The sequence below is a fragment of the Mixophyes fleayi genome, chromosome 9 (genome assembly GCF_038048845.1).
Source record: "Mixophyes fleayi isolate aMixFle1 chromosome 9, aMixFle1.hap1, whole genome shotgun sequence".
Classification (NCBI taxonomy): Eukaryota; Metazoa; Chordata; class Amphibia; order Anura; family Limnodynastidae; genus Mixophyes; species Mixophyes fleayi.
In genome coordinates, this window is record NC_134410.1 from 19,282,250 (window position 1) to 19,307,563 (window position 25,314).

The 25,314-nt window shown below is 40.9% G+C and overlaps 1 protein-coding gene across 1 annotated transcript in view; it reads right to left on the reverse strand.

The window, feature by feature from the left end:
• Positions 1–9,053: 9,053 nt before the first annotated feature.
• LOC142102132 (uncharacterized) overlaps positions 9,054–25,314 on the reverse strand; it is a 39,762-nt gene continuing 23,501 nt past the window's right edge. The window contains exons 5-10 of the mRNA XM_075186777.1: positions 24,987–25,244; positions 16,187–16,548; positions 12,459–12,678; positions 11,665–12,295; positions 11,394–11,505; positions 9,054–9,584 (exon numbers count right to left, since the gene is read on the reverse strand). Coding sequence (XP_075042878.1) covers positions 9,579–9,584; positions 11,394–11,505; positions 11,665–12,295; positions 12,459–12,678; positions 16,187–16,548; positions 24,987–25,244 — 1,589 coding nt within the window. The 3' untranslated portion in view covers positions 9,054–9,578. The remainder of the gene's footprint in view (positions 9,585–11,393; positions 11,506–11,664; positions 12,296–12,458; positions 12,679–16,186; positions 16,549–24,986; positions 25,245–25,314) is intronic.

The following is a 25,314-nucleotide window of genomic DNA, read 5'->3' on the forward strand; positions in this document are numbered from 1 at the left end:
GGGAGAAGTCCCTTCACATTTGTTATGTATGTGGTTTGAATGAAAGGCATCTATGATTCCAATCCAATAGAGACTTATACAGCAAAATGGCGCAAGATATTTGAATAGTTTCTCGATTCATATTTATTTACAGCATTGATACTGGGGATAAAATATCCTTCACAATAATTATGAATATGGTTCTAGTTATAGTGTATATATATATATATATATATATATATATATATATATATATATATATTCAACTTTTATTACTACTGGTCAATATTTTTTCTTATTTATCAGATAGAACATCAGCAAACAATAAATAATAAGCCCCATATAAATGATTATTACTTATTAGTGTGTTAGGAATAAGGCTGGGTACACACTGCAGAAATTTTGGGTACACACTTTAACTATTTTACCAAAGACAAAAAAGAAGACCCAATCAGCATGGTGATTCATGTGTACACACTATACACGTTTTACCGTCAGATCTGTGCTCTTAATCTGTCATAAGCATAGGTTGAAAACATTGTGACTCTGCACATGCCATAGAGATCTATAGACACTGCCGGTCAGGTGTGCATACACACTGCAGAATTGGAACGACATCCTTCCATTGTTGAATAACATTTTCAGTCCTGTTTAAAAATCAAGTCTAAAGACACCATGTGCTTTGGAACGATAATCGATCATTGTTGGAGCATACACACTAATGGGATATCGGTCCGAACGGCCGTTTATCGTGTGATTGGCCCGAACACCAGCTGATAACACTGTAATGTGTACCCAGCCTAACTGTAGTTTACCGTTAAGGGACCTTTATCTCTCAGTATTATTAGACTACAAGCAATGTCAGGTTGGAATTATACTAATGGGGCTCATTTAACAAGCCCCTAAACCACCGCAAATGTAACTATCTCCTCTATTTATAACTAGGGGATCGCAGAGGATATCTTTGATATCCGCTATTGTCCCATTGTTATCGTAAGCAATAGCCGTCCCCATAGCTGTCTATGGGGTCTGCTATTTTTTGTGATTTAACACGTTCTGAACATCAAATATTCTCAGAACTTGTGCCCGATGGCTAACACCATCTGAAGCTGGCGTTAGCCACTGAAGCCCATTGGCAGAGCATGCTGGTAGAGGGATCTTCGGATCTCACACCGCAACTTACCTGCTCTCTCTTACGTTGGCTATCGCAAAGGTAGCCACTTTGTGATAGTGACCATAGAAGAGCATACTTGCCAACTCTCCCGGAATGTCCGGGAGACTCCCGAACTCCGGTTAGGTCTCTCAGACTCTCGGCAAATATCCCGCATACTGCTATTTATTTGCCATAATGACGCAATTCGCGGTGAATCAAGATATTTTGGCCCTCCCCTGTGACAAAATGGCGTTTTGTTGTGGGGGCGGGGCCAAAATGGTGAAAATGATTGTGCCCCGCCCCCTCCTGACCTCCAACCATGCCCCCCTGCCCGGGATCTCCCAGAATTAACTTTGCAAAGGTTGGCAAGTATGTAGAAGAGATAGGAGATAGGTGTTAATCTATGTCTGAGACTTGCTTTACCCGTTTTTCAGGTAAGAACAACTATTTTCTCCCTGACATCCTTTTCTAAGGACTAAGGTGATTTGCTGTCTGGCGTTATAACCTTTATGTAACATACAGCCATAGAGCTGTGACTCAGCAGTTACCTATGTATAGAAATCTTTATAACACGTACCAATAAGAATTTATTACCGTGATCTTTAAACCAACTAATTTTAGGTACTTCCCAGCAACCAATGAAAGATTGGTGCAGATAAATATTAGACATACGGAAAGTGATCAATTCCACAGACTACAACTAATTTTAAAACATTGTATGATATCTTTTCCTAAAGACATATCTTTTTTTCTATCCATTTTAATATTTCGCTGAAACACTTACTAAGCAATGGAACAACATTTTTAATACAGAGGCATAAATTAAAAGTGACATTTTATGTGACATTTCCTTTGTGCATCCTGATGTAATGACACTTTATCTCAAAACAAACATATCTTGACCTTTAGGGGTATATTTACTAAAATGCGGGTTTGAAAAAGCGGAGATGTTGCCTATAGCAACCAATCAGATTCTAGCTGTCATCTTGTAGAATGTACTAAATAAATGATAACTAGAATCTGATTGGTTGCTACAGACAACATCTCCACTTTTTCAAACCCACAGTTTAGTAAATATACACCTTAGAGTCATAAAGATAGCACCTTTCCTAAGAAATATAGTATATTTAATAAAATTGTTGATAAGGGAAGAATAGGATACTATAGGGAAATTAAATATAACAAACCTCGTGCAATTAATTATCCTCTTTTTCCTTTAAATATAATACATTTCAACTGAACAGTGTTTTTGTGAAGTGCTTTAGTCACCTGATGATAAAAGTGTACGTCTGAGATCTACTCTGTATTACTTATATAAACTATTTCTATATGGAGAGATTAGATGCTCAACTTTAAACATTGAGTTTAAAGCACCCATGTGACACCACCCATAATCTTTTTTGCATGGATTTAAAATTACCTATCTTTTAGAAAGGCATAGAACAGTGAGGGGCAACATGAACGAGAAGGAGGGCCACAGGTGCGCAGTCCTCCAACCTTCAAAGGGCCCACACAGAGAAAAGAGGGAGAGCACAGTGTACTCCCTCCTCCTCCCGATGTGCTGCACTGTGCAGAGGAGGTCATGTGTGCAGTACTCCAACCTTCCAAGGGCCGCACAGAGAAAGAAGGGAGAGCACAGTGTACTCCCTCCTCCTCCCGATGTGCTGCACTGTGCAGAGGAGGTCATGTGCGCAGTCCTCCAACCTTCCAAGGGCCGCACAGAGAAAGGAGGGAGAGCACAGTGTACTCCCTCCTCCTCCAGATGTGCTACACTGTGCAGAGGAGGTCATGTGCGCAGTCCTCCAACCTTCCAAGGGCCGCACAGAGAAAGGAGGGAGAGCACAGTGTACTCCCTCCTCCTCCCGATGTGCTGCACTGTGCAGAGGAGGTCATGTGCGCAGTCCTCCAACCTTCCAAGGGCCGCACAGAGAAAGGAGGGAGAGCACAGTGTACTCCCTCCTCCTCCCGATGTGCTGCACTGTGCAGAGGAGGTCATGTGACACGGGAGTTGGCTGACCGCGTTCTGATAAAATCAGTAGCAGCTGGCTGGGGAGCCACAGGCGAAGGCTCGGTGGGTCACCTGTTGCCACCACTGGCATACAATGACCTTGTGTGTTTAAAGAGTTACACAGCACCTTTTTTTTGTTTTCATTAAATGTCTGGGTGAAGGGTTTTTCTTAGTCTTGCCATGAAGGACCTGACACAGGCTGTAAGCGGAGGTCAAGGACTCTCCTGCTTTCTGCCTAAGGAGATCCCAGTGTTCTGTCCTGCATTAGCTTCAGACTGTTACTGCACATACCCAACACCTGCGCAGTAACAGTCCCAAGTAGTTATAGGATAGGACAGCCTTATGCATGTAGTAGGGGGGCTGCCGCTTCTTGCCGGCGTTCTGTTATCATGCAATGTTTCTGCAACCCCTGTCACATTGGCACAGTGACAGAAGGAGCATAGGAGGCTGAGAAACGGCCACCAGGGATGGTAAGAATAACTTTTTAAAAACCTTAACAAAAATTGTAACCCCAATAGATCATTTACAACCCATCGTTATTCATGTTTCTGCTGCCTTAGAGTTGTATAAGCTTCTCTGGAAGGCCGAGGCTGCTGTCCAGATACTTCCAGACATAGTCTATACACTGATTAGCTGTCACACTAGAGCATTTAGGTTGTCATGGCAACAGAGTTTTTAACCATCCTGTTTTTCAGAAGCCCACATAGTACATTCAGAGGGAACCACTGTCTTTTCTTATGTAGATTTTGTTTGTGAAGTGAACTACTTGAGGATAACAGGGGAAATTGCTTTTCTCATTGGATATTTAGCACCACTACACACATTTCTGTTCTCTTTAAAAGCCTTTATTTTATTTGGCCAAGTCCCTCTGAGGTATCAGCTTTTTGGTGTAAAGCCATTGAAAAGATGTTAGCGTTATTGGCCCTGGCGGTTCATTGCCCATTTTTTCGGCTGTTGCTTCCAGGAATGTTTATGGGGTTTTTGTTTTTTTAATCAGATTCGAGGGAAATAGGTCAAAGACTTACTATGAGGTCAAAATTCAATCTTGTATACTCAAATTAACCCAGTATTTTAGTAAATTTCTGTTTAAAAGTGAATTCAAATTATATTATTTTTAATGATCATTGTCCTTTAAAATCCAAGCATATTTTAACTAGAGATGCTCACTGACCCCCGAGAAGTGGTTTTGGATTAGCTTTGTGTTTTGGTTTTGGCAAAACCGCCCTCGTGTGTTTGGTTTTGGTTTTGGAACTGGTTATTTTTTTAGAAAAATTGCTAAAATATGCTAAAAATCACATAATTTTATTCTACATTATTATTAACCTCAATAACACTAATTTCAAGTCATTTGCAGTCAATTTTGACCACCTCACAGGTCACAATATTATTTTCATACACTTTCGGACAAATATTGCAGTGACCTGGCTGGATGCTAAGCGACAGAGCAATGACTCAAACACACGGCAGTTCCTAGTACATCTAGGACGCATTGGCACACAGCAGTGGCAGAAAAGAAAAGTTGTGCAAGATGGAATTTTCCTTGGGCCCTCCCACCCACCCTTATGTTGGATCTTAAAAAGGACATGCGCACTTTAACAAACCAAGCACTTCAGCCACAAAAGTGCCACTCCTTGTGGCTGAAGTGCTTGGTTTGTTTGGTTTGGGTCCCCACAAAACAAGGTAACAATGGCCTTAAGTGCTGTTTATGAACTCTACTGTGGCAAGATATTGTCATCATCGTCAGCCTCATCCTCACCCTCACCCTCATCAGTGTATACATCATCCTCACACATTATTAATTCATCACCACTGGAATCCACATTTACAGAAGTCTCAGTATTTTGATGTATTTGGCGGGAGAGGCCTTCCTCGTGGAACTTGAAGTCCATTTTTATGAACATCATCTTTTCCACATTTTGAAGAAGTAGCCACCTACGCCGATCGCTGACAAGGTTCCCGGCTGTGCTAAAAACTCTTTCCGAGTACACACTGGAGGGTGGGCAGCTTAAGCAGTGCAAAGCAAGTTGGTACATGGGTCTCCAAATTCCCTTTTTTCCCTCCCAGTATGTAAAGGGACTGTCTGATGTGTCTATTTCTATGCTGTCGTGAAAATAATCCTCCACCATCCTTTGGATGCTGATAGTAGGATCAGATGGAGTTACGGCAGAGGTGTCACTTTTTTTGGTCAATTCTTTTAGACCAGGCCAGATGTCAAAATTTGGTGCCGAGTCATCTGCATCATCCTTGGGTCTCTTGGGAAAGCTAAGTTTTTTCCTAGCAGCAGTTGAGTGAGAAACTGAAGGAGGAAAATGCCGTCCTGGCATGTAACACTTGAGCTGTCATCTTGCTCACCAGGAGCTCCTTGCATCTCTTCAGATCTGAGTCAGTTGGAAACAAAGAGAAGACATAACTCTTAAACCGAGGATCAAGCACAGTCGCCAAAATGTAGTGATCCGATTTCAAGATATTGATAACTCTTGGATCCTGGCGCAGTGAATAAAGTATTTGATCTACAAGTCCGACATACTTAGCGTAATTGCTTTGCTTAATCTCCTCCTTCAGTTTCTCAAGCTGCTTTTCCAAAAGTCTAATTAAGGGAATCACTTGACTCAAGCTAGCTGTGTCTGAACTCACTTCACAGGTGACTACTTTGAATGGTTTCAGCACCTTGCACAACACGGAAAATATTCTCCACTGCACTTGACTAAAATATATCCCCCCTCCTTTCCTAATGTCATGGCTTGTAGAGTAAGCGTGGATGGCTTTCGTTGTTCCTCCATCCACAGAAGCATATACAGAGTGGAATTCCACATTGTCACCACCTCTTGCTTCAGTCGGTGGCAGGGTAAATTAAATTGCTCTTGCAGCTGCTGCAATCTCCTAGACGCTGTTGCCGAATGCCGAAAATGTCCAGATATTTTACGGGCCACAGACAGCATCTCCTGCACGTCCCTGTCATTTTTTAAAAAGCTCTGCACCACCAAGTTTATTGTGTGAGCAAAACAGGGAATGTGATGGAATTCACCCAGCTGTAATGCACTCACAATATTGGTGGCGTTATCAGAAATGACATATCCTGAGGAGAGTCCAAGCAGGATAAGCCATGTTGCAATGACATCCTTTAGTTTTTGTAACAGATTGTCAGCTGTATACCTCTTAGTGAAGCCGATGATACACAGAGTAGCCTGCCTGTGACAAATGTGACGTACTTGGGTACATACTGCTGCTGTTCCTGCTGATGAAGACGAATCACCAACCCAGTGGACTGTCACAGTCATATAATCTTTAGATTGCCCAGTTCCGCTTGTTCACATATCTGTGGTTAAGTGTACAGTGGGTAGAGTGGCATTTTGTAGCCCAATAATAAAATTTTTACGAACCTTCTGGTAGAGGTGAGGAATAGCTTTTCTACTAAAATGGTGCTGTGATAGGATTTGGTAATGGGTAAGACTTCAAGTAACTGTCTAAAACCAGCTGCATTAATAATGGATATTGGACGCAGATCTAATACTAGCACAGTCACCATGGCGTCTGTGATCCGCTTTGTGACTGGGTGACAGATTTCATACTTGCTTCCTCTTGCAAAGGATTGTTTAACAGTCAGTTGTTGTAAACTACTAGTAGTCTTCTTCTTGGTCTGCTTCTGGGATGAGGATTCACCCCCAGGAGCAGCAGTGGGACTAACACTCAAGAATTCTTCTGAGGAGTCCAGGATAGTGGAGGAGTCATCTAGCCTTAGCAACTTGGAATCAGGACTAACTCCGATTGCTACTGAGGATATTGACGAGGACGGTATTGTGGGTGTAGATTGCAGGCGTCGGGATGTAAGTGAGAGAAGGGACCTAGCTGTTGATGGACTGCTTGTTATTTTTTAGCATAAGTTTCTGATTTTCCTAACACCTTGCCATGAACTCACGCCAAATGGCGTAACATGGATGAGGTTCCTAGATGGTTAAGGTACCTACCTTGACTGACTGTGGCTTTACATACACTACGAATGGCTAGACAACTGTCAGGATTTGGGCAAAAATAATTCCACACGTAAGAAGTGGATTTTTTGGTCTTATGTCCAGGCATGACAATGGCCTTCTTCTTATCACGTGCCAGAACTGCTTCCACCGGTGCAGGACTTACACAAACAACATCGTCCTCATCAACATCCTCATTAGCGCCCTCGTCGGCCACACAAATATCCCCCTCATCCTGTTGCAATTCCAAAATGGCATCCTCAATTTGTGTATCACAGCTACACTTGGGCTGTTCATGCACACATCTGCAGAAATGCTGAAAGGGGCCTTCTTTATGGGTACACTATCAGAATGGTCACAATTACACATACCACTCGTGGATGGACTCTCCTCAGGGATTTGTGTCATTTCTGAATCTGAACATACATTGTCCTCTAATGCCTTACTGTTTTCTTCCAGCTCAGCTTTTACACGTAAACGTATTTGGGCACCACTTTTGGAGTCCGAATGACAAGGTCTTGCTTGGTCACGACTGACCTTAGAAGAAGATGCCTCAGTGACAGTTGCAGAACTCGCACTCATAGAGAAAAGTGAAGGCCTCATTCTTTCTTTGCCACTGCGTGTGTAGAATGGCATGAGGGCAATTTTATTGTTTCCTGCAGATAACTATGCCTGGATTACAGCTCTTTTTTTCTTAACCAAGGGAAAATGTGTATTTTACATTTTTGTTTCCCTGACTTAAAAACACTATGCACTTTTACATAGGCTTTACCAGATGACGTAGAGGGATTACTATCATCATGACTGGTGCCAGCAGCTGCTTGGTACTCCTGCTGTTTTGTGTACTGCTGTGAATCCATTTTGATAACACTGTACAATTTGACTGCAAATAAGTTAAATACTGACTGTTTTTTCATGTAGCACACAAATATCAACTTTAAATTTCAGTGTACAAATAAGCTATCAAGTATTTGTGTGCTACATGAAAAAACAGTCAGTATTTAACTTATGTGCAAAACAAAATCTAATTTGCACCCCTTGCATTGTAACATGGTTTTGTCCAGGAGACTGAAATAAGAAGTTTCTCAAGTTAAGATCCTTAATGAATCATGTCCTTTGTGTGTAACCTATATAATAACACGGTACAATTTGACTGCAAAGTTAGAAGAAAAGCCTGCCAGGCCTAGTATTTGTATTTTTCAGCAATGAGAGTTAGCAATAGAGCAATGGAGCTCTCCTCTTTGTGTGTTACCTATACAACACAGTAGAATGTGACTGCAGAATTACACCAAGCCTGCCAGCACTAATATTTGTATTTTTCTGCAATGAGAATTAGCAATGGAGCTCTCCTCTTTGTGTATTACCTATATAACACAGTAGAATGTGACTGCAGAATTACACCAAGCCTGCCAGCACTAGTACTTGTATTTTTCAGCAATGAGAATTAGCAATGGAGCTCTCCTGAATGTCACTGTAGACTTTGGTGAACACTGCTACCCCTCCTCTTTCAATTCTATCTATGTTGCTGCCCAACTGCTCTACAGACTGTGCTACCCTTTCTGTGTCCCTCTTTCAAATGGCGCTAGATGGCCGTGGAGGGCGTAATTTATAGATCTCAAGTATCGCGAGATCCAAGATCTTGACGATGTAACAATGATGTTTTGCCTCGTTTTCGATTCCGAAAAAGCGCGAAAGGGCTCGGTACTCGGATATGCTAAGTTCGGGTGTGTTAGGTTCTCGGGGGAACCGAGCCTGAGCATCTCTAATTTTAACTATCAGTGTGAATTATATACATAATAACCAATAGAATGTGTTGGTGTGTATACATTTGTCTATGCTTCTTTACCATAAACATCAGCATTCCAAACTGTTCCATGATCAACGTGTACCACTAAGCAAGCATACTGCTACAAATTCCCATAAACCTGAAGATATGGTTGCATAAAATATACATTTAATAAGTCTGCATTTTACAAAGATAAGAAACCTATAAACCTATGATAAATAATCGCTTTGGATGTGAAACAAGGAATAAATACAACAAGAGTCCGCTGATGAGGTTTTGCTTCTAGTTCGTTAAAGCTGGAAAAGTTAAGCGGTCATCTTCTAAACCACACAAGGTCTCATCAGCCTTCTCATAGTGTCAGGTTTTGAATAACTGTCCATTTTCCTGGTACCCCACATAAACAATGCCGTTTGGGGACGCCGTAGAGTCCGTCAGATAGAGCTGGCAACTGAAATGCCTCTGTTTTGAAGCCTTTGGTCATGGAATCGTTTGGTTATTTCTGCAGTCCATCATTAGCAGCAATGTGTGTAATAAATATAAAAATATATATACATCTATATAAATATATACACGTTTACTGATATTTCAATAAATTAAAGTCTATGTTATAAAAGTGAAGAATAAAAAGGTAGTATTTCTCCAGTACTGGAAGGATGGCGGCCAGAGTCTTGTATCTGAGACGGGTTAAACCTGAGACAGGAGAGGACAGTTTAGTATACAACCGTTGTTGGTGCAAGTGTTACAGTTACATTTGTACAGTAGCACAATGCGATCATTGTTTTTTGGAATTTTGCACCATGTGTCCGTAAATCTTCAAAATACATCTATTTTAGGCTACGGCCAAAACATTTCGGCATTTGCTAAATTAAAAATATAATGTAGAGCGTTACATACAGTGGCATTATGAGTTGTTCATTTTGGTACAGGTAAGATCTGCAATTATATGAGACCTACTAGTTAGATTATTCATGGCTTCCTGGTGGCTTTTGAGCAGGTGATACGCTATGGGGAGAAGTCTGACCATCAGTGTTACAACAATTAAGACAATTGTGTTCTGGAATTGGTTCTTGAGGTTTCACACACAGAGCCTGGTAGATTAGAAGGTTCTTATCTATACTTTTATATAATAATAAACTAGTATCCCTCACAATATTCCATGTTGAAACGATACCTGATCACTGTTAAAGCCTGATTGATGGACTATCCATCAGCCATTAACACTCTCGGCACCATGTTGTCTTGATCCTAGCGTGGAGATCGCGGTAACTTGTGTCCAGAGTGTTGGTAAGGTTTGATCACCTCTGGACTGCCTGATAACCAGGGTGTTCCAACCCTTTGGAGGCACTGAGATGCTGAACGCTGTCTGCTCTGTGAATATTTTGTGGTACCTGTGCTGACCGTCTGGGCAACTGACCCACTCCACGTGGCTGACTTCTGCTGCTCTCCGTTAGTGGTCTTGTCTAATTTGGATGTTTGGTGATGATTGGGAATTAAATTAGTCTTTGTCATGATGGTGTTTATTTGTCTTGTAAAATGGCCGTAAGATGTTCCCAGGTTGTGGTGTGTAAACTTTGTGTGTTTTAAAAGATAATGTAATGACATGTTAATATAGCCTAAAGCTCATGCGATACGGACTGCAATGGGTTTAGTTTTGTTGTTTGTGAAAACTCATCATGCATCCACAGATCTCATCTCTAGTAGTTCTTCTTTAATGGTAAATAAACCCAGTTTAAATTTATTCAGTTAACTGAATATAGCTCATGGTTAAGAGCGGCCATATTGCTGACATTTGCCACAATGCCTGATTCCCGATACATAAACCTTTTCAATGTTCCGTAGAAACTCATCCTGATTCTGTTGTTTCTCCTGAAGTGCAACCCTGCAGCTTTGTGTTTTGTGATCGTATGTATAAATGAATAGCCATGTGTAGCAAACAATTTATAGCAGAGGTCTATAGAAATGGTCACAGTGTTCTCCCCAGCACCTATTTCCAGGGTGCTCCACCCGGCTGTTTTTACTTGCCACCCGGCTCTTGAAGCCCAACAGAGTCTTATTATAATAGAATAAACCATTGTTTCTCCTATTATAACAGGCACTATGTTAGCACTTCAGCCAGCAGTGTGTGTCAGTGTGTGGACAATAACCGCCAACATTTTTTATTATTATTGCAAAGTATTACAACTGCCTCCACCCGGCTGCTGCTTAGTGCCACCAAGCTGCTGCTTAATGCCACCCGGCTGCTGCTTAATGTCACCCGGCTGCTGCTTAATGCCACCCAGCTGCTGCTTAATGTCACCCGGCTGCTGCTTAATGCCACCCAGCTGCTGCTTAATGCCACCCGGCTGCTGCTTAATGCCACCCAGCTGCTGCTTAATGCCACCCGGCTGCTGCTTAATGCCACCCAGCTGCTGCTTAATGCCACCCGGCTGCTGCTTAATGCCACCCAGCTGGCAAAATTTTTCTGGGGAGAACACTGTGTCAGGCTGTAGGGATATTTACCTCAGTAGCAAACACACACTGCTCAGAGGAGCCTGGGAGCAGGTATATTGGGTGGAAGACAGCGTCTTGGTGCTGCCCAACGGCACTGCATTGGCGGACGTCTGACTTTGTACTACGAGACAAAGTTTATTATTATAGGAGGAGCTCAAGAAAAAAGTAGGTCACATTATAACTGCACAACATCACAACTTACCAATCATACTGCTATAATCTGTTGTAGGTTATCACAGTGTTAAGAATGCTAATGTATAATTGACACAACGGTACTCACCGGCGGCCATCTTTCTCCTCTTCTACATCAGACGCTGGTAGCAGTTTCTGCTTGCTCCGTGATTTCTCTCTCAGACAGTCCTGATTGGGCATCTTGAAATGGGGAGGTGATATGAGGAAGGGCTCCTTTTCCTTTAGGTTGTTCTTAGGCTCTAGGTCATTGCTGACCATGCCCTTCTGATCGATGATTCCTTTTTTAATACCTCTCATGAGCAGCACCAGCCCGCAGGCGAGCAAACACAAAGTGAACAGCCCCAGGCACGCTGCCAGAGCCAAACTGGATGGCGGATCGGCATTATAGGAGGAGGAGGTTGGCTCTTGCACCCTGAACTCACAGCTAGAGCCCATGTACAGTACAGGGCATTGGCAGACATGGCCACTGAAGTGGGTGTAACAGGTGCCTCCGTTCAGGCAAGGTCTGGAGCTACAGGCATCTATTCGCTGGGTACAGTCTTTATTACCATAGCCTAGTGTGCAAGAGCAAGTGTAAGTATTCAGTCCATCCACACAGGTTCCTCCATTAGCACACGGGTTGCTGACACAATCATCAACGTTTACTTCACACTTGGGTCCAGAAAATCCCACTCGACACTTGCATACGACACTGCGCCCAACATCCAAGCAGTGACCTCCTGAACAAAAATAAAGGAAAGATCTCAGTATAGGATTCCAACACTTAAAGTGTTGAAGGATTAGATTACAAAGAGGAATAGGAACATTATTGTTGGCCCACCGTAAAAAAAGATAGATTAAGTTGGTCCACCAAACTAACGGATGATCTAAGTAAAGACTCACCGTTTAGGCAAGGACTACTGGTGCAACGATCAATTTTTTTCTCACAGTTTGATCCATGGTAATTAAAGGGGCATCGGCAGACGTAGCCACCCACGATGCTCTTCTCTACACAGGTTCCGCCGTTAAAACAGGGACCATCGGCACATGTCATGGCACTGATATCACAGTTCTTGCCGTAGAATCCCCGAGGGCACACACATTTGTAGTCATTCTCCAGGTCCTGAGGAAGGGGGTGATGGAATAAACGAAAAAAATATGAGATAGGGCAACATTATTGGAGAGGTCAAAAGACAAATACAGGCGCTTTGACAAACCGAGGGCGAGTTCAAGAAGGAAACAGTATTTGACGTAAAAAATGTATGGGGTAGGTGAGGAAGGAATGAAAGTGGTGTGCAACAGTATACACACAAGTAAGGGAGATAGTGAATACTGGGAAAGAGAGAAGTAGGAAGTATTAGTGACAAAGTAATTAAGATAATGCCACACATTTAAAGTAAGTTTGTAAAAGAGGTTTATGAAGGTAGAGGGGGACAATGTGTGATGACATGAAGAGAAAAGGAGAAGAAGCAATTGATAACCAAGAGCATATATGAACACACAGTACTGTGCAAAAGTTTTAGGCAGGCGTGGAAAAAATGTGCAAAGTAAGAACGCTTTCAAAAATAGAAGTGTTAATAGTTTATTTTTATCAATTAACAAAATGCAAAGTGAATGAACAGAAGAAAGATCTAAATCAAATTATTTGATTTAGGACAAGTACTCCAAACATACAGCCAATGTCATTAAGAACTTCATTGTAAAGAACAAGGAATCGTGGAAGTGATGATATGGCCCCCACAGAGCCCTGATCTCAATATCATTGAGTCTGCCTGGGATGATATGAAGAGATAGAAGGATTCGAGCAACAACCCCAGAAGATCTGTGGTTAGTTCTCTAAGATGTTTGAAACAACCTCCCTGATGAGTTTTTTCAAACACTGTGTGCGAGTGTACCTAGAAGAATTGATGCTGTGTTGAAGACAATGGGTGGTCACACCAATTACTGATTTTATTTAGATCTCTCTTCTGTTCATTCACTTTGCATTTTGTTAATTGATAAAAATAAACTATTAACACTTCTATTTTTGAAAGTGTTCAGCATGTTTTTCACACCTGCCTATAACTTTTGCACAGTATTGTATATCCTCAAACACGTATACATATGGAGTTAATGAACAGCCTTTGTAAATAATGGTAATGGAAGTGTGTGAGTGTGGATGTTTGTGTTTGTATAGTTTATAGGAATGTGTCTTCTTGTTTTATCAGCCAATGAGAAACAACATACTGCTATTTTCCTCAATAGAGGAATATGTGTATTTGGAAATGTGAATTTTCATCCATTAATATATAGCATTATGTGTTCTATATCTATGCTAAGAAGCTTGTATATGTACCTGTGTGACAATATGCCTATATCTGTGTTTAAGCTACATGTCCCAGCATGCTCTACAAGCATGTTCAACAGCTACAAAGCTACAAGTTTCCCACGGCTGCGTCCACCCTGGCTTTTTTTTAAATGAATTTTACAGGCACTTTTAACATTTGTAAAAAGCATGTAAATTAGTCAGACATAGAATACCATTGTTTTCAGGGTTACCATACACATTGGCATTGATACAAGTTGAATGGGCAGCATGGTGGCTTAAGCTGGGTACACACTATAGGGTTTTTGTTCAATAATCAGCTCAACCAGCCGACATACGACCGCTCTTTTGAAAGTCGGCTCAGTGTGTGCAGTGACACGATGGTCGAAAGTCTACTCAAATGGACGATTGTCGCCTCATTTGGTTAGTCGTACTGTTCAATATTTTCGTTACAATCTCCTTTTCGTTGTGTAGTGTGTATAAATTTCCGACCGATCCACGACAATCCGCTTCAGTGTGTACGAAATTAAAATCATTGCTCACGACAACATGGCTGTAAAAAGTCGCTACTGGGACGGCCGCTCTTCCCTTTATCGTCTGAAACAAGGCTGGTGTGTATGCAGTCCATGGACCGAGCGATTGGACCATCCATCGGATGTAAAATCGATCAGTATAAAAAGTTGGTGGAAAATTCTGTAGTGTGTACCTAGCTTTAGTGGCTAGCACTTGTGCCTTACAGCACTGGGGTCATGAGTTCGATTCCCGACCATGGCCTTATCTGTGTGGAGTTTGTATGTTCTCTTTGTGTTTGCACGGGTTTCCTCCGGTTTCCTCCCACATTCCAAAAACATACTAGTATATTAATTGGCTGCTATCAAATGGACCCTAGTCTCTCGCTCTCTCTCTCTGTCTGTGTGTGTGTATGTTAGGGAATTTAGATAGTAAGCTCCTATGGGGCAGGGACTGATGTGAGCGAGTTCTCTGTATAACGCTGCGGAATTAGTAGCGCTATATAAATAGCTGATGATGATATGAAGCCTACGTCTAGCTTAAATAACCTTTTCACGAGCTCGCTTTGTCCAAACCTAATGTGTAATCTGGATATGTGAAAGAAAATAATGACCGTCCTTCCTATATCATGAAATACAGGCTTGGGTTTGGGCAACAACAAGAACATATACATGAAGAAACAATTGTCCAACAAATATATCCGAGATTTCCCTAAACCTACTCAAGGGAATACTGAACAATGGAGAAACATTTTTCTTAATTTTATCTCTATGAAATTACCATGAAAAGCATTATAAATGATTTAGTTAACAGATCTAATCTTCCAGATGATTTATCAGAAACAGAGGTGAAATAATAAAAATCACTTGTAGATCTTTTGTAACAAGTCAGTTTCTTATTGTTACACCAATGTTCCTGATAAAACATTTACTGTTGAGAATTCCTACAATTCTAGACTTTACAAACACACATACAAAGCATCTGCAGACAGTAGCATATAGTACATGGTCTCCAGGCAACCTCCACACAGCACTCGTAATCTAAATGAGGACAGTGTTGTCTGTAGACCACAGTTTCTAAACTTCAAGTCATCATAAATTAAATTCAACGTACTGCATAGAGATGATTTATTTGAAATTTGTTGAATGTTAGCCAAGTCGGCGGCCTGGTAAGAAAAATTGGGAAATTCGCATGGAAAATATCAAACGTATTGAGGAAGTGAGACAAAAATAGAACTATTGGGTTGTAATTTTGGAACAACATACAGGAAGTTTGGTCATCTCTAGTACTGGGTTACTCAGCATTGCTTATCAACTAAGTATCAAGATCTGTAGAGAACTGGGCAGCACGGTGGCTCAGTGGTTAGCACTTCTGCCTTACAGCACAGGGGTCATGAGTTTGATTCCCGACCATGGCCTTATTTGTGAGGCGTTTGTATGTTCTCCCCGTGTTTGCGTGGGTTTCCTCCGGGTGCTCTGGTTTCCTCCCACACTCCTAAAACATACTGGTAGGTTAATTGGCTGCTAACAAATTGACCCTAGTCTCTCTCTGTCTGTGTGTGTGTATGTATGTTAGGGAATTTAGACTGTAAGCCCCAATGGGGCAGGGACTGATGTGAGTGAGTTCTCTGTACAGCGCTGCGGAATCAGTGGCGCTATATAAATAAATGGTGATGATGATGAAGAGGACAAGATAATGGAATGATGTCATAGGACTGAACCTATCAGTAAGATCACCGGTATCCAGAACTGGACCTACCACTTGCAGAGAGATATCTGGAAGTGTTAATTGTGCACAGCACACTGTACAAACTTACGTTACAGCTGCCTCCATTTTTGCAGGGATTACTGGCACACTCATTGCTCTCTATCTCACAGTTGGTCCCCGTGTAGCCAGGACGGCAGTTGCAGGAGTAGCTCCCTTGGCCTGTATTGGTACAGCTGGCTCCATTCCGGCACGGCTTATGGTTAGTGCAGTAGTTCAGATCCTGATTGCAGAACAGTCCTCCCCAACCCTCCTCACAGGTGCACCCGAAGGGCTGGGAGCAGGATCCGTGCAGACAGCCGGGGTATCGCACGCACTCATCGCACAGTCGACCTTGCCATCCCATACGACACTTGCATTCCCCGGGCATCTCGCAGAAACCGTGAGTTTCGCTGCAGCCGGGCAGGCAGATGGCTGCAAAAGAAGATGCAATGCATTATGTGACATTATAAAAGCAAGATAGACATAGATTTTGATTTGCTAATGGTTGATGCCTGTCTCTCACAAACCCTGGCTTTGTGTGTGACAAAATTGGATGATCAGGCAATCAGTTGGACCTGTTCATACAAGGGCAACTTAACTTTATTCTTTGACAACTTATCAATTTATCAAACACCCGACTAAAGAAAAATGAAAAACAAAAATAGCAAACCCCATTACAAGAGGGCAAAATTTGATTAAGTGGCAGCAAACTTGCTAATCATTAAGGAGCACTAACATCTCTTCATCATCCGAGTACAATTGTTTTATCCAGTAACAAAATGTGATTGACATGTATTGTTTTTAAGGAAAGTAACGTTTTACAAAATCCTCTTAAAAACTACTCACTACTCATCTCTTAGAAAGAGTGCAGTAAGGGAGATTAATTTCACATTGACGACTACTCTTACTACATGTTTGCGCCACACAAAGACCACACATCATTTCCATGTTCTTGATGGAAGCTTGAGTTACTGAATACTATGAGATGTAAAGTTGATACATTTTTTCACCACTAGGTGACGCACTAGACCACTTCCTTCTGCACCTCCAGGGTTCCTCAAATCAGATAGTTAATAAAGTAAACGATTTATAAACTGTCTTAATACTTTAATGTTTTGTTTACTTTTATGCCATAATTAATAAATCTTTGTAATTATGGTCTGATGTTCTTATCACTATGGAATTTATATGGCTCTATCAGTTAAATTACTGTGAAAATTCCTTGTTAAAAATAACAGAAAATGTTCAAATTCATTGCTCTGTAACTTTAAACTGATAGACATTTAAAAAAATTGAGTATCTATCTAAATTACATATGGCACTACATTTACTGCAAAGAATCCTTTCGTCTTATCGTTTCATCACCTGTCCTGTTTAATATTAGAAATAACATTAATTCAGTTATTACCTTGAATATACTGGGTATGGTTCATTAAGGAAAGTAAAGCAAAAAAAATTAGTAACTTTGAACCTTGGCAAAATCATGTTACAATGCAAGGGGTACAAATGAGTTTATTATTTTGCACATAAGTTAAATACTGGCTGTTTTTTCATGTAGCACACAAATACTTGATAGCTTTATGCTAACACTGAAATTTAAAGTTTATCTAGGACATGCCCTATCCCCACTATAAATCTGTCCCCACATTTAAAATGTACCTCCTCCCCCAATGCAACATGGTTTTGCCAAGGTGGAAAGTTACTCTTTTTTTTTTGCTTTCCTTTCCCTAATGAATCAGGCCCACTGTGTTCTAATTGTCATTCTCATAAAATCATCAAAGGTTTTTAAATTACTATTGTTTTTCCTTTGTCACCCATTGTAGTGTTTTACACTGTGGTGCACGTTTGTATAGCTACATTGCAGATTTTACAAAGCAGAAAATGTTCCCTAGTTTGCCCAGTGTCAGACGGTTTTCACCATGGAGATGCCATTAACCTCCAAGAGATGGCTTAAAAGTAGAGATGAGCTTGACTTTAAAAGCATTTCACAGAATATTTGCTTCATTCAGCATTTGGCTGGCAAAATTTTGCACATTTCACCGGCACAATTTGGCATTAAATGGGACCAGTCTTAGTTACACCACACAAATTAACTGATTTGAATTCAGTGGCGGATCCAGGGGGGCCGATCGGGGCATTCGCCCCCCTTAGCAGCAGAAAGTCTACCTTTAAAATAGGTGCCAGCCGCCGATCAAAACGGGAGGGGGCGGGGCCAATTGCGAGCGGAATGCTGGGCTAAATGCGGGCCAGCCAATCAGAGTAAAGGAGGGGCGTGATTATGCAAAATCGCCCCCCCTAAACAAAAAGTCTAGGTCCGCCCCAGTTTGAATTAATTGTTGTTGTCCAAGCTCTATTCATACATTTTCAGAACATTTTTACAAAAGTGAAGCGGAATAGGATTCCAAAGAATAAGAAAACTTGAGGACTGTATTGCTAGAAGGAAAAGAACCTGTTCCACCGCAGCTCGTCTCTGCTTGCTAGATAGATAGTTGAGGAAGATGGAGTGAATGGAGGAGAGTGGGTGGGCTCTCTTTCCCATTACGTCAGTACTAGTTTCATGGCCACGCGATCGGGTAACAGCCCGATTAGCATACTAAGGCTGTTGGTAGAATGCAATTGGGCACAAAAATGTGTCAGTGGTAAAAATATTGTGAAAAATCAAAACGACCAAACACCCGAAAATGATTGTTTGCTGGGCAACAACAATGGAGGATGTAATTGTGTAATTGAAGCCTTGTTACAGCTTCAGCTATTCAGTAGAAAGATACTAGAGGGCAGCAGTTAGGCATCAAGGAGAACTTGAGGTAACAGAGAAAAGACCAGTTATTTAGAATTTATTCAGCAATGTCTGGAAATTCTTCAGCAGCAGTAACCAATAACTCACCCCATAGGGGCTAGCCAACCCTGTATAAATTACGTCAAATGATGACGTAGACCTAACCATGTTCAAGAGGTCAGTAGAGTGATACATCTGACCAAAGGACAGTGGTCAGGTCTTTTGCCACCATTTATTTCTGGGGATCCATAAAAAGAACATTCAGAACTGGCACACAGAGATGCTTTTGACAAGAAACTCAAACCTGGAAACTTGACCAGATTATGAGTCATCCGTTCTGCTGTGCTTAGCGTGTGCGTTGCTGGGGGTGTCAAGTGCACAAGCCTCCTTCTACACAAATGCATGTCCTCATCCACGTAAAAAAATAAATGGTTACAGATGCATCTTCTGACAGGACCACAGATCATGGAACAGGTGGTTATGGACCAGTACCTGAGATTCCTGCCTGCTACTTTGCACAAGTGGGTAAGCCACAAAGCCCTCTAGTACCATGTTAGATTATAGATCTATATTAGCTCTATTTGTGATACAGGGTTGACAGGCAATCCGAAAGTGCTGTCTGTGGATGGTAAAGTACATGGGCTACAACATTGGTAGGGGTTTGGTAGAACATAAACAAAATTGAGGATCTCCTGGGCAAAAAACAAAAGAGAAATGAGGGTACTTCTGGGCATCACAGGAATTTTTTGCCTAATTTTACTACCATAGCATCCCTTATGACTAATCTTGCCAAAGGAAAACCGTTATGATGGAGTGGAATACAGAAGTAGAGAAGGCTTTTTGGTCCTTAAAATGGGCATGTGTTCCCAGCCAGTGCCAATTACACTGGATTTTAAAAATCAGTTCAATGTATTGACAGATGCTTTGGATGTTGATATAGGAGCACTTCTGTCTGTACTGCAGTCATACCTCAGTGGGTTTCAGGAGAATAGGGATTGTAAAGAACAACTAGTTATTTTAAAATTACTTAACATGAGAGGAAGTATTCCATAGTGGAAAAGGAGAGTATGGCAATAAAGTGGGCACTAAAAACCTTTAGATACCACCTCTTAGACACCAGTTAAATCTGTCACTGATCATGCTTAGTTGAAATGAGTGTGTGAAAAGAAGGAAACGAACAGACATTACTAGGTGGTTTCTGTACTTGCATTACTACAACTTTACAGTGGAAATTAGACAACATGGAACCCTGCTATAGAATGCAGAAATCTTTTTTCACTTTATTCAGCTTGAAACTGGTTCCCTGGAAAAAATGGAGGTGAGCGGGTGGGAGTTTATTCTAGTAGGAGAGCCCTAGATTTAGTTAAAGCTGGGCAGTCATAGTGTTTAATTTAATTGTCCATCACAAACCTGCAAATCAAAGCAGTAGTGCAATGTTTTATTGGGAAAAGGGGCTTTCTACACTCTACACTTCCGTGAAAGCCACTTGGTCAGTCTCTTTCTGATGATAGACTCATGAACTTTAACATATACCCAGTTGACAGAGACTTGTAGATCTCTGGATGCAGCTTTCTTGTAGTAAAATGGTGGACTTCATTATTTTGTAAATGACCATATAATTCTTTTCAGACTGATGAGAAACAACAATTGATTCTCTAAGACCATTGCAGATTTCTTTACTCTTGGGCATGGTGCTAACACAAACCCAAATCCCCTGAACAAACTGCCACCGGTTCTGCTTTTATATAGCTGTGATAGCACTTCCTAGTGATCATATATTAAAATGCACTCAGCAGCACCTGGCTTAAATGACCTTTATTGATATGGACAAAGTAAGGGTGTATGTACTGTATCGCACATTGCCTCTTCATAGTGCGTTATTACTTTGTTGAATAAATAATGGCAAAGTAAAATTGATAGTGTTTTATTTGTCATATGAGATTAGAGTTATAAAAGTTTAGAACTTGGTGAGGACTAGATGATTGTTAACTATGTACTGAAATTAAAAACAAAGATTTGAAAGAGTGTGCACCTTAAATCGATTTGAGATTGACAGATGGATGGATAGATCATTTAGAATATTTTTCTGGCAAAATTTCTCCTTAAGACTCCCCCAGTCCTAGGGGCTAGATTTAGTAAGCTGCAGGTTTGAAAAAGTGGAGATGTTGCCTATAGCAACCAATCAGATTCTAGCTTTCATTTATTTAGTACTTTCTACAAAATGACAGCTAGAATCTGATTGGTTGCTATAGGCAACATCCCCACTTTTTCAAACCCGCAGCTTAGTAAATCTAGCCCCTAGTGTTGGAACGTCACTTGACACTGTTAGGAGTAAATGCTAAAGCTGCTATTTGTACATATATAATAATTTAATTAAATTAATTTTTTCTTATAAAATCTAATTTCTATCTAATCTTTATCACATATCTCATTATCTACCTCGTATCAATCTATTTATCTTTCTAATATTTATCTTTCGCATTATCCATCTTTCATCTATTGCATATCTCATTATCTACCTATCTATCTATCTATATATAATTTATCTATCACATATCTCATTATCTATCTATCTCTCTAATATTTATCTATCGCATATCTCATCATATCTAATATATATAAGCCTAGTGGCGTGTGTTAGTGTGTGTGTGGAAAAAACTATTTTCTCAGAAAGGGCTTATCCAATTGACCTGAAATTTGGTATACTGACATTATTTGTCAAAAACATTATAATAGTGAAGTCAGTTAACTTCCATCATCCCCCCTTCCCTCCGTGGGAGGGGTAGTAAAGGCTAAATTTACGAGTTGAGGGCTCAAACTCTTGACCGTGTGGGTATTTATTTACCAGAGCCTGTGTTTGGTCATGGACAACTGTATGTCGCATTTTCACGGAGTACGGAGAAGCAGTGATGTGAAAGTGCAGGTTATCAATACTGCCCTTCAAGAAAGACTGATTGAGCACAGCGATAAGGTGTTTAGCAGAAACGTTGTGTATCAAGAGGTTTTAGAACAGTAAGACGATGGAGATTAAGGATGTGGCGATGAAGATGAAGGATGAGGTGATGGAGAAGAATGATGAGGTGGTGACATGTGGACAAAACCACGTTAAAAAAGGGTGCTTACGTCGGGAAGTAACGCTTTTCCCCTGAGGAGGCCTGGCCTAGCCCCAAATGCATGACAAGAACCTTTTTAACAGCTTAAGTAGCTTGATTTGACTAGAATGCATGAGTATCATGTACAGGTTAACTTGTATCTATATATCTCTCTAATATTTATCTATTGCATATCTCACTATCTATCTAATATTTATCTATCGAATATCTCATTATCTATCTATCTAATATTTATCTATTGCATATCTCATTATCTAGCTATATATCCATCTATCTAATATTTATCTATCGCATATCTCATTATCTAGCTATATATCCGTCTATCTAATATTTATCTATCACATATCTCATTATCTATCTGATATTTATCTATCGCATATCTCATTATCTATCTAGCTATTGCTTATCTCATTCTCTATCTAATATTTATCTATCACATATCTCATTATCTATCTATATATCTATCCATTTAATATTTATCTATCGCACATCTCATTATCTATCTAATAATTATCTATCACATATCTCATTATATTAATATATTATTATTATTATAGTCTATCTATCCAACTAATATCTATCTAGATAGAGAGATCCGTGAGAGTAAACATGTTTGTAGCATGTGCTAACGAGCCTTTTATATGTTGCCTGTGAAATGTGTAGCAGTAGGCAGAGCTCTCATCAGCTATCATTGTATCACACTGTCCCTCATCAGTCTCTGTGTTATTAGATTTTTCTCTATGGCTGCTGAGTGGCGGACAGATGATATGTTGTAACTGCAGATATCGGCCCCATACACAAACAGCACCTGCCCGAGGGGGAAGGGGGTGCTTAATGCAGGCCGCCTGTCTCTATTGTGCACAGAACAATTGGGGAGTGGGGATGTGTGAGGAGGGGGGTTATTAATCTGTCTTCGCTATTCACAATGAAATCTGGTTAAAACCACATGTCCCCAACCCCCTACACACTCCTCTTTACCTTGAAGTCCGTCTGGCAGGGTGCTGGGGTTAGAGACATCCCATAACCAGTCACCATATGCTGCCTTTATGTCTTTGTGTGCAGCCCCTGACTCCTCTTCTTTTATATCTCTGTCTAATGTGTTTAGTGAAGTTCAAAAATCACAGCCTGTAATGCCTAAAACTGGAAGCCAGCCACAAACAAAAAGTACAGTGTTTCCTAGATTATCTCTGCTAACGTGATACCTGGATAATTCAAAAGGAGAAACTGAGCTACATTTTAAGTATAGAAAGATGTAAAGGGATGAGACCATTCTCTGTTGCACCAAAATTGTTTGACACATCACAGAAAATCAGAGAAAGTTAAGGTTCCACTGTATGTATTAATGCAGTGCATTTTGTGTAACTCTTCTACTGAGGTTAGAGCCTAAACATGTCTATTCCCATCAATACTTATATAGTGTTAGACTTTGTGATCCCTGTTTGCTTATAAAGAGTAATGCAGATAACTGGGACACACATTGGAGAGAAGGGTCTGTGTGAATGTAGTAAACCGGGTTCCAATCTTAGGAGAAGTACTTAAATACATGCCTTACATATATATTCGAGAGGCTAGAGGGGCATCATCTGTTCCTATACAAATCTGATCATCCTGTTTGGACAATGTACATAAGAAAATGCTTTGTATACAATATGTACTGATTCTGATTCAAATTAAACTAACTTTGTGCATACTGTAGAAAAGTGTCGTTGATTTTCTACTATCCTACTAGATGCTACAGTGAGTGAATTTCCCATGACACCCAAACCTTGCAAGCTCCTTGAGATAGGGCAGAAAATACTTTATAAGACATCCCTGAAAATGTATTATATATCGGATAATAACTACTGTAAATTATAAAGATATTATAGGTCACCAGTGATTTCCATGACTATACAGGTCACACAATTCCTAAGCAAATTGTAATAGCCCTAATAATTTATAGTAAGGAGTGTGTTATTCCTGAGGACACTGGGGGACAATGCATTCCTGGGCTCTTTAGCAAAATTTGGGTCAGGACCCAGCAATGCAGCTCTAGCCTCCTGGGGACCTCTACTGAGTATGTGTGGGTCTGGCACATGCACAGTAAAGCCCCAAATACACGATCAAGAGGTAATTATCAATTGCTTACAGATTCCTCTGCTAAATGTGATCCCACCTTGAGCAATTTGGTCAATATTCATTGATCCACTAATTTTTCCCATCTGTGATAGACAGGGTCGCCAAAAGCTACACCAGACCCTGGTGCGCCCACTTTTTGAGCCCCCCTAGGCTTCATGCACAGCCCTGGAAAAAGCCCATAGGGTTGGTGAGGGCACAGACCAAGTGGAAGCTATTGCATTTGCACCTCTCGCAGTGCAACATTGTTTGTCCGGGTGCAAATTTGCCCCTTTCAGCTGGAATTGCTCCTCATCCTAAATGAGGTCCATTGCGATCAGTTTATTTTTTTGGAAATGCTGATTGTTCCTCATGGTTTGAGATCCATTTCTATCTTATATTTAGCAGTAGAGTAAATAATAAGTGCCTTTATAGCAGCTTAGCAAGAACTGGTAGTGGTTGCACAAAACTAGTTGTATGTTCCCCTAGTGGCCTGAGGAGAAAGCAATGCAAAAGCAAGTTAAAGGTTAACCCACTAAATGCTTTAACTTTCCTGCGATCCTGTAAGTGCATTTTTATTTTTGTGCGTGAACAAACTTAATTTATGGATGTTTTTCTTCCTATTTAGCGCTTTAGCTAGATACACATTAGCACGAAACTAGACAACAGGAATAGGACAGCAAAGAAAAGACTGCAGGACACAACATAGGGCACAGAGACAACGCTATGCAAATCAGAGAGACAAAATTAAGGGTAGTAAGAAGAACAGACGTCCTTATAGAGGGAGAGACAGAATGTGGACATAATAATAAAGGGTTAAAGGCAATAGGTAGAACCAGGCTGACACAGCGCTAGTTGACAGGTACACAGGGTAACAGGATACTCACGTTCAGCGCAGTATTCTCCCTTCCAGCCAGCCAAGCATGAACGTTTTCCTTCTTGGTCGCAGACATAATGACCGAAGGTGTCGTCTCGCGGGCGGCAGTAGTCAGAGCAGCTATCCCCAAAGTAATGCTCATCACAAGTGACATGATAGGAGTAACGTAGCTCACTCTGCTGCCCCAGGTGTATGTCCTGGGACCAGTCTTCTCCAACAGACAGACGTCTACGAGTGGCCAAACGGCTGAGCAGGTTGTTAGTGTTTTCTGAAAGGAACACGTGGAGTGAGGAAAAGGAGAATGACACAAAGATGGCACAATGAGGACAGTTCATACA